At 49.1% G+C, this 14,906-nt stretch overlaps 1 protein-coding gene across 1 annotated transcript in view; it reads right to left on the bottom strand.

The window, feature by feature from the left end:
• LOC120992022 (zinc finger protein 850-like) overlaps nt 1–4,141 on the bottom strand; it is a 184,884-nt gene extending 180,743 nt beyond the window's left edge. Inside the window, exon 1 of the mRNA XM_040420784.1 lies at nt 4,089–4,141. Within this exon, the coding sequence (XP_040276718.1) occupies nt 4,089–4,122 (34 nt within the window). The 5' untranslated portion in view covers nt 4,123–4,141. The remainder of the gene's footprint in view (nt 1–4,088) is intronic.
• Between the last annotated feature and the right edge of the window lie 10,765 nt (nt 4,142–14,906).

The raw sequence follows: 14,906 nt of genomic DNA, 5'->3' as shown, positions 1-14,906 counted from the left end.
GAGCTGGTGAAGGGGGGCATCATGATTTGTAGCTGGTGGGGGACATCATGGTTGGAGCTGGTGAAGGGGGGCATCATGATTTGTAGCTGGTGGGGGACATCATGGTTTGGAGCTGGTGAAGGGGGGCATCATTATTTGGGGCTGGTGGAGGGAACATCGTGGTTTGGAGCAGGTAAAGAGGGCCATCATTATTTGGAGCTAGTGGATGGGACATCATGGTTTGGAGCTGGTGAAGGGGGCCATCATGATTTGGGGCTGGTGGAGGGAACATCATGGATTGGAGCTGGTGGAGGGGGGCATCATGATTTGTAGCTGGTGTAGGACATCATGGTTTGGAGCTGCTTTGCTGCCTCATGGTCTGGACACCCTGCAACCATTGGGTAAACAACTGGGCAGATTTACTAATCCTGTTTAAAACGTACAAAGTAAATCTAGAGATGCTCCACATTTATCACAGGAGCTTGGGCTGGAGGACAGATCTGCTGCACAGCTACACAAGTCTGTCTACCTCTATACCACTTAGTGGTTGGCTTTTCTGTCACAATGGAGCATCGTAAGCCCCGTCCCTGCAGAACCTGCCTGTTTCTATATGTGGAAGCTTAAAATCCGCCTTTTTTGGACAGATTATAAGAGCAGCACAGATAAGTCACTGGTTATCTACCAGCAAGTTCACACAGAGCAGATCAGCTGCAGACATTTCTGTGACTGTCCCGCTGCCCTGAATGTGGCTTGTAATAATCCATGCACCTGCTGCAGAAACAACCCAATATATGGAAATGTCTACAATAAATGTGCCCTGTGTGAACACGCTCTAATGCAGCTGGAACATTCTGGGACATGCAATTATTGCTAGAAGTCACACGTTCAGTCTGAAGGGGATGAGCAGATAATCGATGAAGTGATGGACAACATGATCACATTCAGCAATTTAAAGCCGATGCCAGACAAGAAATTTACTACAAATTTTTTCACATTTTATTGAGACACCAACGACTTAGGCTACTTTCAAACTGGCGTTTTGGCTTCCCGTTTGTGTGATCCGTCATGGGCTCCACCAAGCAGCCCAAAAAGGATCGGTTTTGACCTAATGCATTCTGAATGGAAAAGGACCTGCTATAAGAGGCTGGTGCTCCTCTATTACATGTCACTGCACACACGTGTATACACTGCACATGACGGCTCTTACCTTGTGATATAAGAGGCTGGTGCTCCTCCATTACATGTCACTGCACACACGTGTATACACTGCACATGACGGCTCTTACCTTGTGATATGAGGCTGGTGCTCCTCCATTATATGTCACTGCACACACGTGTATACACTGCACATGACGGCTCTTACCCTGTGATATAAGAGGCTGGTGCTCCTCCATTACATGTCACTGCACACACGTGTATACACTGCACATGACGGCTCTTACCCTGTGATATAAGAGGCTGGTGCTCATCCATTACATGTCACTGCACACACGTGTATACACTGCACATGACGGCTCTTACCTTGTGATATAAGAGGCTGGTGCTCCTCCATTACATGTCACTGCACACACGTGTATACACTGCACATGACGGCTCTTACCCTGTGATAGAAGAGGCTGGTGCTCCTCCATGACATGTCACTGCACACACGTGTATACACTGCACATGACGGCTCTTACCCTGTGATAGAAGAGGCTGGTGCTCCTCCATTACATGTCACTGCACACACGTGTATACACTGCACATGACGGCTCTTACCCTGTGATATAAGAGGCTGGTGCTCCTCCATTACATGTCACTGCACATGACGGCTCTTACCTTGTGATATAAGAGGCTGGTGCTCCTCCATTACATGTCACTGCACACACGTGTACACACTGCACATGACGGCTCTTACCTTGTGATATAAGAGGCTGGTACTCCTCCATTACATGTCACTGCACACACTTGTATACACTGCACATGACGGCTCTTACCTTGTGATATAAGAGGCTGGTGCTCCTCCATTACATGTCACTGCACACACGTGTATACACTACACATGACGGCTCTTACCTTGTGATATAAGAGGCTGGTACTCCTCCATTACATGTCACTGCACACACGTGTATACACTGCACATGACGGGTCTTACCCTGTGATATAAGAGGCTGGAGCTCCTCCATTACATGTCACTGCACACACGTGTACACACTGCACATGACGGCTCTTACCTTGTGATATAAGAGGCTGGTGCTCCTCCATTACATGTCACTGCACACACGTGTACACACTGCACATGACGGCTCTTACCTTGTGATATAAGAGGCTGGTGCTCCTCCATTACATGTCACTGCACACACGTGTATACACTGCACATGACGGCTCTTACCCTGTGATATAAGAGGCTGGTGCTCCTCCATTACATGTCACTGCACACACGTGTATACACTGCACATGACGGCTCTTACCTTGTGATATAAGAGGCTGGTGCTCCTCCATTACATGTCACTGCACACAGGTGTATACACTGCACATGACGGCTCTTACCTTGTGATATAAGAGGCTGGTGCTCCTCCATTACATGTCACTGCACACACGTGTATACACTGCACATGACGGCTCTTACCTTGTGATATAAGAGGCTGGAGCTCCTCCATTACATGTCACTGCACACACGTGTACACACTGCACATGACGGCTCTTACCTTGTGATATAAGAGGCTGGTGCTCCTCCATTACATGTCACTGCACACACGTGTATACACTGCACATGACGGGTCTTACCTTGTGATATAAGAGGCTGGTGCTCCTCCATTACATGTCACTGCACACACGTGTATACACTGCACATGACGGCTCTTACTTTGTGATATAAGAGGCTGGTGCTCCTCCATTACATGTCACTGCACACACGTGTATACACTGCACATGACGGCTCTTACCTTGTGATATAAGAGGCTGGTGCTCCTCCATTACATGTCACTGCACACACGTGTACACACTGCACATGACGGCTCTTACTTTGTGATATAAGAGGCTGGTGCTCCTCCATTACATGTCACTGCACACACGTGTATACACTGCACATGACGGCTCTTACCCTGTGATATAAGAGGCTGGTGATCCTCCATTACATGTCACTGCACATACGTGTATACACTGCACATGACGGCTCTTACCTTGTGATATAAGAGGCTGGTGCTCCTCCATTACATGTCACTGCACACACGTGTATACACTGCACATGACGGCTCTTACCCTGTGATATAAGAGGCTGGTGCTCCTCCATTACATGTCACTGCACACACGTGTATACACTGCACATGACGGCTCTTACCTTGTGATATAAGAGGCTGGTGCTCCTCCATTACAGGTCACTGCACACACGTGTATACACTGCACATGACGGCTCTTACCCTGTGATATAAGAGGCTGGTGCTCCTCCATTACATGTCACTGCACACACGTGTACACACTGCACATGACGGCTCTTACCCTGTGATATAAGAGGCTGGTGCTCCTCCATTACATGTCACTGCACACACGTGTATACACTGCACATGACGGCTCTTACCTTGTGATATAAGAGGCTGGTGCTCCTCCATTACATGTCACTGCACACACGTGTATACACTGCACATGACGGCTCTTACCTTGTGATATAAGAGGCTGGTGCTCCTCCATTACATGTCACTGCACACAGGTGTATACACTGCACATGACGGCTCTTACCTTGTGATATAAGAGGCTGGTGCTCCTCCATTACATGTCACTGCACACACGTGTATACACTGCACATGACGGCTCTTACACTGTGATATAAGAGGCTGGTGCTCCTCCATTACATGTCACTGCACACACGTGTACACACTGCACATGACGGCTCTTACCCTGTGATATAAGAGGCTGGAGCTCCTCCATTACATGTCACTGCACACACGTGTACACACTGCACATGACGGCTCTTACCTTGTGATATAAGAGGCTGGTGCTCCTCCATTACATGTCACTGCACACACGTGTATACACTGCACATGACGGCTCTTACCTTGTGATATAAGAGGCTGGAGCTCCTCCATTACATGTCACTGCACACACGTGTATACACTGCACATGACGGCTCTTACCTTGTGATATAAGAGGCTGGTGCTCCTCCATCATGGCCTCCTTGTACAGGTCCTTGTGTACTTCTATATACTCCCACTCCTCCATGGAGAAATAGACAGTGACGTCCTGACACCTTATAGGAACCTGACAACACAATGACACCGTCATCACCCAGACCCCTCCAGTGCTGTTACTGGAGAATTTCCCAGCATTCCCAGCAGTGTCACCTCTCCAGTCAGCAGCTCCATCATCTTGTGGGTGAGTTCTAGGATCTTCTGCTCATGTATCAGGGGGTGAGGGGGAGGCTCTGTGATGGGGGGAGGGGTCCTGCTCTGCCCTCCTGACTCCTGGAGATGGATGATGGGAGTCACACAGTCCCCCGATGTCTTCTTCACTATTGTGTACTCCTGTGGATGGAGAGAGACACTTAGGGAATAAACCCTTCAGGGGCCATGTGCTCTCCTCCGGCCCTCTCCTCCTGGTACAACGTGCCTACTTACCTTCTCATGGCTCCTACAACATGACTATTGGTCACTGGTCACATGACACATCACGCACCATATTGGGGGCTGATCTTCAGGTTCTCATCACTTGAAAGGTCTGGAGGCCGTTCTCCAGGACCCTGGACTCTTCCTATCACTTCCTATGATGGATTCTCCTTCCCGATGTCTGACTTGTTACAGAATACAATAAAGAGGAGAGAAATCTAGAAAAGTTTACCTCTCCGCTCAGCAGGGAGATGATCTCCAAGGTGAGGTCTAATATTCTTCTGCTGATCTCCTTCCTGTCCATCCTTGGTGGTCATTCAGGAGAAGAGGAGAGAACTGGAGGAGCTGGAGGCTTCTAGTACTGCAGGCGCCTTTATGAGAAGAGGAGAGGAAATCATCCAGGGGACAAGACCAGATGTCACCTCCAGAACCGCACTTCCTGAGCCTGGAGGGGCCCCGCTTCTCAGGGCCCCCACCACATGGATTCCAGGGGCCCCAACATGGAGATCTCTGGTGGCTCCACAGGAGATAAATGTCTGATAGATGCAGGTCCCACCTCTGGGCTGTGCTCAGCTGTGTCCAGAACTCCTAGAGAAGAGACTGGAGAGAGCTGAGCTCAGGCCGGGCCCCGCTCCATTCATTCTCCTCCTGGAGGCAGGGGCCCCTCACCAGGACAGTCAGGGGCCAGCAAATGATGACAACCCCCACTATCCCCACTACTCCTCCCCCATCATACTAATCTGAGGAGCGGAGAAGGATTCCTTGTGTGTAATGGAGGAGAATCTCCAGAGGTGACATGTCTGAGCTCTCCACCACACTGTCTCCTCACAGCTCATCTTACCTGCAGGCTGGAGGAATGGCTGATACCAGAGAGAACAAGAGCCCTGACTACCGACCAGGACCTGTATCTGCTGCACTGCCAGATCTGAAGGACCTGGGGTGACGTCACCGTCATGTGATCAGTGCAGGGGGCGGGGCTCAGGAGAGTAGAAGAGGTGGTGAAGGACCTGGGGTGACGTCGCCGTCATGTGATCAGTACAGGGGGCGGGGCTCGGCAGTGGAGAGAGGAGGTGGTGAAGGACCTGTGATGATGTCACCATCATGTGATCAGTGAAGGGGGAGGGGTCAGCTGTACAATGTAGATAAGAAGGAGGAGGCTCTGTAATTGTGGACATGTGAGGGATCCCCCCTATAACAGTGTAATGACTCCTGACATCCACAGACCCCCGATCCCCCTATAACAGTGTAATGACTCCTGACATCCACAGACCCCCGATCCCCCTATAACAGTGTAATGACTCCTGACATCCACAGACCCCCGATCCCCCTATAACAGTGTAATGACTCCTGACATCCACAGACCCCCGATCCCCCTCCCTATAACACTATAAGAGCATCATCCACAGATCCCTCCCCCTATAACAGATTAATGACTCTTGACATCCACAGACCCCCCGATCCCCCTCCCACCGCTCACATTTGAACATGATTTCTCTAAAGTTAACGGTAAAGTAGTGAACACTGTAATCATCCAGGCTGCACTGACAGTAACTGTAAAGGGTTTCTGCACTTTCCTCTGGATAGATCATCAGCTTCTGATCGGCCGGGGTCACAGACATCCCAACCTGCAAAAACTCATCTCAGGGAGGTTTTCATTTTTTTTCTTTCACGAACTTTCTATTCCATTTCCCAGACATCTGCAGTATCTGCACACTGTGCTCTATGGTGTGGAGGACGGGGCTCATTACCCTGTATATGATTAGAGGGATTCTGTCCCCACCTATAAGTCCTGTGAGCTAAACATCTGCTCATGTCCAGGCAGCATTCTGATTTCTAAGGTGGCCTTATAAAAGCTATTTGTGGCTTTATTCTGCGGAAAAACTGGTTTTACTCACCTGTCAATCAATGAATTAAGGTGCCCAAGCAGGGGAGGTCTGTGGATGCACGGTGCCCGGCCGCACGCATCGCCGTTCGTGCCCAGCGCCGCCTTCTACTCCTCAGTGCCGCCTCTCCCTCCCCCTCCTCCCGCTTTGAGATCCCGCACAGGCTCAGCCTGATGCGCCGTTGCGGACTGCTGGCATCGGCTTCTTCTTGCACTGTGCGCACGCGCCGAGAAGGGGACACTGCTACAGGTTGTCGGAAAGGTTTACTGCGAGTAAACTAGAGATGGGAAGTTCGGATCTTTCACATGAATCGGTTCATTCGCTGAGCTGACAAGAAGCAAGTGAACCGAAGCTTAGGTTGTACAATGCGCATGCGCGGATGCTTCCATTCACTCGCTGAGTCGGCTCTTGGTCTGAGTCAGGAAGTTTATTCTGTAAAACCCTGTGGGTAATTATCTGCCGCACTGTAGGAAAAAAACAAGCATCCAGGGGGGGGGGGGGGGGTGAATTTAACACTGGGGTAAATAATATAATTAAAATGGAGGGTTAAATGTGTAAATGTATAAAAAAAAAAATCCATCTCTCTCAATAGTTCTATAGCTACTGAATGAGACAGAAGAAGGGATGCCTTTAACATATAGATCTCCTTGAGAAGCCAATTTGACCCTAAAGAGTTAATCCAACTTGTAATGTAAACTCTGTCCTGTCACTTCTCTTATCTCTGCTCTGCTATCAGTGAACCTTTCCGGGATATATTGTCTCACATGCGGGTGTCAGGGAGCCGCTATCTAATAGTGGGAGACTCCCTGAACCTCCGGGAGACTTGAGATCCCTGGGGTCCGACACCCGGGACCCCCGCCGATCAGCTGTTTGAGAAGGCACCGGCCCTCGAGCAGCACCGCGGACTTCTCACTGTTTACCGCCGGCCCAGTGACGTCACGTATGAACTAGCCTGAGCGCGGCTAAGCTCTGTTCACTTGAATGGAGCTTAGCCCCGCCCACGCTAGTTGATACTAGTCGTAACTCGTGACATCACTGGGCCGGCGGTAAACAGTGAGAAGGCTGCGGCGAACTGGAGCGCCAATGCCTTCTCAAGCAGCTGATCGGCGGGGGTCCCGGGTGTCTGACCCCCACCGATCAGAAGCTGATGATCATCAGTTAAATTAAAGTGCAGAACCCCTTTAACTTTTAAATCAGGAAGATTCAGGGGCAGCCGCCAGCAGCCAGATCTCCTCTCAGACTCAGTCAGAGTCAGATCTAATCTCTCTAGTTAGAATAGAGAGAGACTTAGTCAGTCACTAGTCACTGCTTGTAAGTTGTACCTTATTATTATTAAGTTAACCTGCTGCACCGTCACCACTAGGTCAGGCTCAGTCAGTCTCAGTCCAGTCTGTTCGGTATCGGTAGGTTAGGGCCATGCCACACACTGTCTGTCTCACAGTCTCTAGTCTGGGCCTGGCCGGCTTAAAGGGCTTCTGTCACCCCACTAAAGTCATTTATTAATTTTTTGGGCAACTTAAATTCCTTATAATGCGATATATCAATATATAATGCTTGTAGCGGAGAGGTAGTACAATCCACGAGCAGGCAATAATCCAAATAGGCCGGTACATCCTTCCCTCCCAAGAACTAGACGAAACATAGGCTGGGAGTCAACTGAGGTCTTTATTCCAAGTTCCAGCATTTATACAAGTCCGTATGCAAGGGGCTTCCATAATGACATAGCAGGGGCATTCTCCACATTTCTCCCATCAGGCACTGCTGGACGAACAAAGGATCCAAAATGGCCGACCGCCGCATGGTCATTAGTCAAACGACGGCCACCCTGACTCCTCTTAACTACCGATTGCAACAATGTTGCAATCCTTAATGGGAGCCACACGACCTCCTGTGTGTGGTCTCCATTCGGTAGTTTGTTCTTTTTACGAACAGTGTTGAAATTCACTGTTCGTGAAGCACTTGCAGGAATGCTGGCGGTTTTCATGCCGCCAGCATAGGAACGTTACAGCCCACCTGAACCATATTACACAAACATATATACGCTTGGTTCTTTAAAGTGGTATACACATATGCAATAACATCATACATACAGGAATGACAATATACAGTGGCTGGGTTTGCCACAATGCTCCCCCAGAACCAAGCCGGCATACACAGTCTGATCCTAACGGATCGGCTTGGGGATGTCCGGAGGAGCACTCACGGATCACTTGTCAATGTCCGTTTGTCTGGATAACCCGTCGGTGTTGCCGTTTTGCTTCCCAGGGCGGTAGTGGATGGTAAAGTCAAAAGGCTGCAACGCCAAACTCCAGCGCAGCAGCCGGGCATTGTCTCCTGACACCCTGTTTAGCCACACCAACGGGTTGTGATCCGTGAGTAAAGAAAACGGTTGTCCGTACAAATAGGGTTGCAACTTTTTGAGGGCCCACACCACAGCCAGGCACTCCTTTTCAATGGCGGCGTAGCTCACTTCCCGGGGTAAAAGTTTCCTGCTTAAAAAAGCCACTGGATGGTCGCCGCCATCTTCTCCGACTTGGCTCAGTACTGCTCCCAATCCAAACATAGAAACGTCTGTATGAACGAGAAATCGTTTAGTTGGATCGGGAGCAGAAAGTACAGGAGAGTTAACAAGTGCCGTTTTGAGCTGTTGGAATGCCTGTTCACACTCTGGGGCCCAGGTTACTATCTTGGGAAGGTTCTTGCGGGTTAAATCAGTGAGGGGTTTGGCCAGGGCGCTGTAGTTGGGTATGAATTTGTGATAATACCCTGCGGTACCTAGGAATGCTAAACCTGTGTCTTGGTGCGAGGGGTGGGCCACTTGGCGACAGCCTCTATTTTGGCCGGCTCGGGTTTCTGCTGACCGCTTCCTACCCGGTGTCCTAAGTACTGGACCTCGGCCATCCCTATGTGGCACTTGCTGGGTTTGAGGGTCAACCCTGCTTCCCTAATCCGGTCTAGTATGGCTCCTATGTGGGTCAGATGTTCAGGCCAGGAGCAGCTAAAAATGGCGATATCGTCTAAGTAGGCGCAAGCATACTCCTGAAACCCATCCAGTAGCCGATCCACCATCCTCTGAAAGGTAGCCGGGGCATTTTTCATCCCGAATGGCATGACCTTAAACTGGTACAGGCCAAACGGGGTGACAAACGCCGACTTAGGGATGGCGTCCTCGGCTAGTGGAATTTGCCAGTACCCTTTGCACAGATCTATTGTGGTGAGGTACTGGCCTCTGGCCATTTTATCCAGGAGCTCGTCTATCCTGGGCATCGGGTAAGCATCGGAGGTGGTTTTGTCGTTGAGCCTCCGGTAGTCTATGCAGAAATGGGTCGTTCCGTCCCGTTTCGGCACTAAAACTACTGGGGAGGCCCAAGGGCTCTCAGAGTGCTCTATCACTCCTAGCTGTAGCATCTCCTCAAGCTCTTTATGCATACTCCCTTTGACTGATTCAGGGATACGGTAGGCCGGTTGGCGAAGGGGAGTCTGGTCTAGGGTTTCTACCTTATGGGTGGCCAATGGGGTGTACCCGGGTAGGTTAGAGAAGGTGGCCCCTTTTTCCCTAATTAGGTTTTGGACTTGGGCACGTTCTTGTGCGCTTAGCCGCTCTCCTAACTGTATCTCTCCCAAATCTCCGTTCCGGCCCTCCTGATCTAGGAGGTCTGGGAGAGGTAAATTATCAAAGTCTTCGGCCGCTGGTGCGCACATTGCGGTGACCTCTTCGGTCCGCTCCTGGTAAGGTTTGAGCATGTTTACGTGGAGCATGCGTTTGGGCCCTGCGCCCGTGGCTGGGCCGATCACATAGGTGGTATCACATATTTGTTCTACCACCTTGTATGGGCCCTGCCAGGAAGCCTGCAGCTTGTCTTTGTGAACTGGTCGTAAGATTAATACCTTTTGCCCGACTTGAAAGCTGCGGTCCCTGGCTCCCCTATCGTACCATCGTCTCTGCCGTTGTTGGGCCGCCTGGAGGTTGTCGCGTACAGTCTGAGTTAGAGCCTCCAAGCGTTCCCTAAACTCCAGCACATACACTGCGTGCAGAATTATTAGGCAAATGAGTATTTTGACCACATCATCCTCTTTATGCATGTTGTCTTACTCCAAGCTGTATAGGCTCGAAAGCCTACTACCAATTAAGCATATTAGGTGATGTGCATCTCTGTAATGAGAAGGGGTGTGGTCTATTGACATCAACACCCTATATTAGGTGTGCATAATTATTAGGCAACTTCCTTTCCTTTGGCAAAATGGGTCAAAAGAAGGACTTGACAGGCTCAGAAAAGTCAAAAATAGTGAGATATCTTGCAGAGGGATGCAGCACTCTTAAAATTGCAAAGCTTCTGAAGCGTGATCATCGAACAATCAAGCGTTTCATTCAAAATAGTCAACAGGGTCGCAAGAAGCGTGTGGAAAAACCAAGGCGCAAAATAACTGCCCGTGAACTGAGAAAAGTCAAGCGTGCAGCTGCCAAGATGCCACTTGCCACCAGTTTGGCCATATTTCAGAGCTGCAACATCACTGGAGTGCCCAAAAGCACAAGGTGTGCAATACTCAGAGACATGGCCAAGGTAAGAAAGGCTGAAAGACGACCACCACTGAACAAGACACACAAGCTGAAACGTCAAGACTGGGCCAAGAAATATCTCAAGACTGATTTTTCTAAGGTTTTTTTGGACTGATGAAATGAGAGTGAGTCTTGATGGGCCAGATGGATGGGCCCGTCGCTGGATTGGTAAAGGGCAGAGAGCTCCAGTCCGACTCAGACGCCAGCAAGGTGGAGGTGGAGTACTGGTTTGGGCTGGTATCATCAAAGATGAGCTTGTGGGGCCTTTTTGGGTTGAGGATGGAGTCAAGCTCAACTCCCAGTCCTACTGCCAGTTTCTGGAAGACACCTTCTTCAAGCAGTGGTACAGGAAGAAGTCTGCATCCTTCAAGAAAAACATGATTTTCATGCAGGACAATGCTCCATCACACGCGTCCAAGTACTCCACAGCGTGGCTGGCAAGAAAGGGTATAAAAGAAGAAAATCTAATGACATGGCCTCCTTGTTCACCTGATCTGAACCCCATTGAGAACCTGTGGTCCATCATCAAATGTGAGATTTACAAGGAGGGAAAACAGTACACCTCTCTGAACAGTGTCTGGGAGGCTGTGGTTGCTGCTGCACGCAATGTTGATGGTGAACAGATCAAAACACTGACAGAATCCATGGATGGCAGGCTTTTGAGTGTCCTTGCAAAGAAAGGTGGCTATATTGGTCACTGATTTGTTTTTGAATGTCAGAAATGTATATTTGTGAATGTTGAGATGTTATATTGGTTTCACTGGTAAAAATAAATAATTGAAATGGGTATATATTTGTTTTTTGTTAAGTTGCCTAATAATTATGCACAGTAATAGTCACCTGCACACACAGATATCCCCCTAAAATAGCTAAAACTAAAAACAAACTAAAAACTACTTCCAAAAATATTCAGCTTTGATATTAATGAGTTTTTTGGGTTCATTGAGAACATGGTTGTTGTTCAATAATAAAATGAATCCTCAAAAATACAACTTGCCTAATAATTCTGCACTCCCTGTATGGTACGATAGGTGTACCATTAATGGTCCCCTCCCCTTCCCAATGTTCTCGGATTAATATAGCCTTTGTCTTGTTGCTGGCTACTGTTCCCCTTGCCTCCAGTAACTCTTTCAAAGTACTTCGTTTCAAAAGTGCATAATTCGTGCCCATTCACCGGCCGTTCGTGAGTTTCCACATGTTCCCGGGTTCCGTTTTTAACCGAATGAGTAAATTCACGAATTGCTGCTTCCTTTCTTCTATTCGCTAGAATTCTGCCGAAAGTTGATTTGCTGGGTAGTTGAAATCCCGTCGCTTGCCACCAATTGTAGCGGAGAGGTAGTACAATCCACGAGGTCTCCGCTGGTAGACAGGAAAAGCAGGCAATAATCCAAATAGGCCGGTACAGCATACAATCCTTCCCTCCCAAGAACTAGACGAAACATAGGCTGGGAGTCAACTGAGGTCTTTATTCCAAGTTCCAGCATTTATACAAGTCCCCATGCAAGGGGTTTCCATAATGACATAGCAGGGGCATTCTCCACATTTCTCCCATCAGGCACTGCTGGACGAACAAAGGATCCAAAATGGCCGACCGCCGCATGGTCAGTAGTCGAACGACGGCCACCCTGACTCCTCTTAACTACCGATTGCAACATTGTTGCAATCCTTAATGGGAGCCACACGACCTCCTGTGTGTGGTCTCCATTCGGTAGTTTGTTCTTTTTACGAACAGTGTTGAAATTCACTGTTCGTGAAGCACTTGCAGGAATGCTGGCGGTTTTCATGCCGCCAGCATAGGAACGTTACAGCCCACCTGAACCATATTACACAAACATATATACGCTTGGTTCTTTAAAGTGGTATACACATATGCAATAACATCATACATACAGGAATGACAATATACAATGGCTGGGTTTGCCACAATGCTCTTACTCATTTTGGTTGGGCAGTTTCTTCAAAAAACGGACTTTTATAATATGTAAATGAGCTCTCTACCAGCAGGTAGGGCGGTTACTTGCTGGTAGCAGCCACATCCTCCTTTCATAAAGACGCCCCCTCCTCATGTTGATTGACAGGGCCAGCGAACATGCTTGTCCTCTGGCTGGCCCTGTCTGCGTTCAAAATCTGGCGCCTGCGCCGTACATGTCTTCAGTCGGCGCAGGCGCACTGAGAGGAGGACGCTCGCTCGGCCGCTCCATCCTCAATGCGCCGATGACGTCACATCTACACCCGGCGCAGGCGCACTGAGGATGGAGCGGCCGAGCGAGTGTCCTCCTCTCAGTGCGCCTGCGCCAACTGAAGACATGTACGGCGCAGGCACCAGATTTTGAACGCAGACAGGGCCAGCCAGAGGACGAGCGCGCTCGCTGGCCCTGTCAATCAACATGAGGAGGGGGCGTCTTTATGAGAGGAGGATGCGGCTGCTACCAGCAAGTAACCGCCCTACCTGCTGGTAGAGAGCTCATTTACATATTATAAAAGTCTGTTTTTTGAAGAAACTGCCCAACCAAAATGAGTAAGAGCATTATATATCGATATATCGCATTATAAGGAATTTAAGTTGGCAAAAAAAAAAAATGACTTTAGTGGGGGGACAGAAGCCCTTTAAGCAGCTGCTGCCAGTAGTTGAATGAATCAGAATCAGCTCGTCTCGACAAGCGGCGTGCTGATTTATGCACAGCACTGCCACTGAGTCTGACTGAGTCTGACTCACCTGGTCAGGTCCTGGGGCCGGGGGCGGGGCTGGGGGCGGGGCCGGGGCTGCGGCAGCGGTGGGTGGAGACTAGAGAGTGAGACCGCAACGGCACCGAGTCCGAGACTCAGTCAGATCAGATCATCAGATGTGAAGAAGATGTCCGGTAGGGCTGCCTAGTGCCTACGCAGTGCGCAGCACAGGCCAAGTAGTACCAAAATGAATGGGGGACATTTTAATTGGGGGGGCACAGCTTGATGTAGGGGGGGGCGTGGCCCCCTCTGGCCCCCCCCTGGCGAGAAGCTGTTCTGGTCTGGGTTGGGGACCTACACCTCTACTCAGGAGCTGCTGTACCTGAGAGAATAAGACCAAACAGTCATCTGCTCAGTTTTCTTCTGTGGAAGTGTAGACGTCATCAGATATTTCATCTGCATAAAGTGAATCATCTATTGAGGTGAATGTGTCTGCCCTCCTCGGAGCACAAAGTACACAGCTTCAGGCCAGTATAACTTATGTCGTGGCTAACACAATGGTCAGTCACGTAGGGAACAAGCCACGTGTTGCAGATGAATGATGTCGCAACGGTGGAATAAAGGCGTTCAGCAGAGAGGTTTAGAAGTCAGCAAGATTCCTACCAAAGGAGGGTGAAGCCCCTTTATTTATACACCTTCCAACAGGGTGTGACGGGTCTCAAAGTATCATCGTGATTGGTGAACACACATCCAAATAACACTCATAATTGGATAACACTGAAGCCATACTTTGCATTATTCATTATGGCTAATTGGGCTACTGCTAACACAAACACATTTATCTTATCTTAACATAAAGCTACTAACTTCTACATTTTTAGCAAGTCACTCAGATTGGCAGGCGGCCAGGCGCCATCTTCTTATTGTGCGCTAAGATATTTAAACACAAAATACAGTCTTGAACACAATACAGTCAGAGTCTCCAAAATGGCTACCAAAGGAAAGCTGAAAGTTCCTTCATCACTTACATAGTGGGTTCCTCCACCTAAAGTTTATACATCTATTGGATATAAAGTTTTGAGTCAGTTGAGATGGCTGCATATTTTATAATCTCAGCTAAGGTAGTCCTACTCCTGAGTGAGGAACAAGGCCTTATACTCCTGCATTTCACAGCCCATCTGTTCAGGATCTCCTCAGCTATTTTGACCCTTATACGTTGGTGTCCTTTATAGCTGCTTCCTT

The sequence above is a fragment of the Bufo bufo genome, chromosome 2 (assembly GCF_905171765.1).
Source record: "Bufo bufo chromosome 2, aBufBuf1.1, whole genome shotgun sequence".
NCBI lineage: Eukaryota > Metazoa > Chordata > Amphibia > Anura > Bufonidae > Bufo > Bufo bufo.
This window is presented reverse-complemented; position numbering and strand designations above follow the sequence as displayed.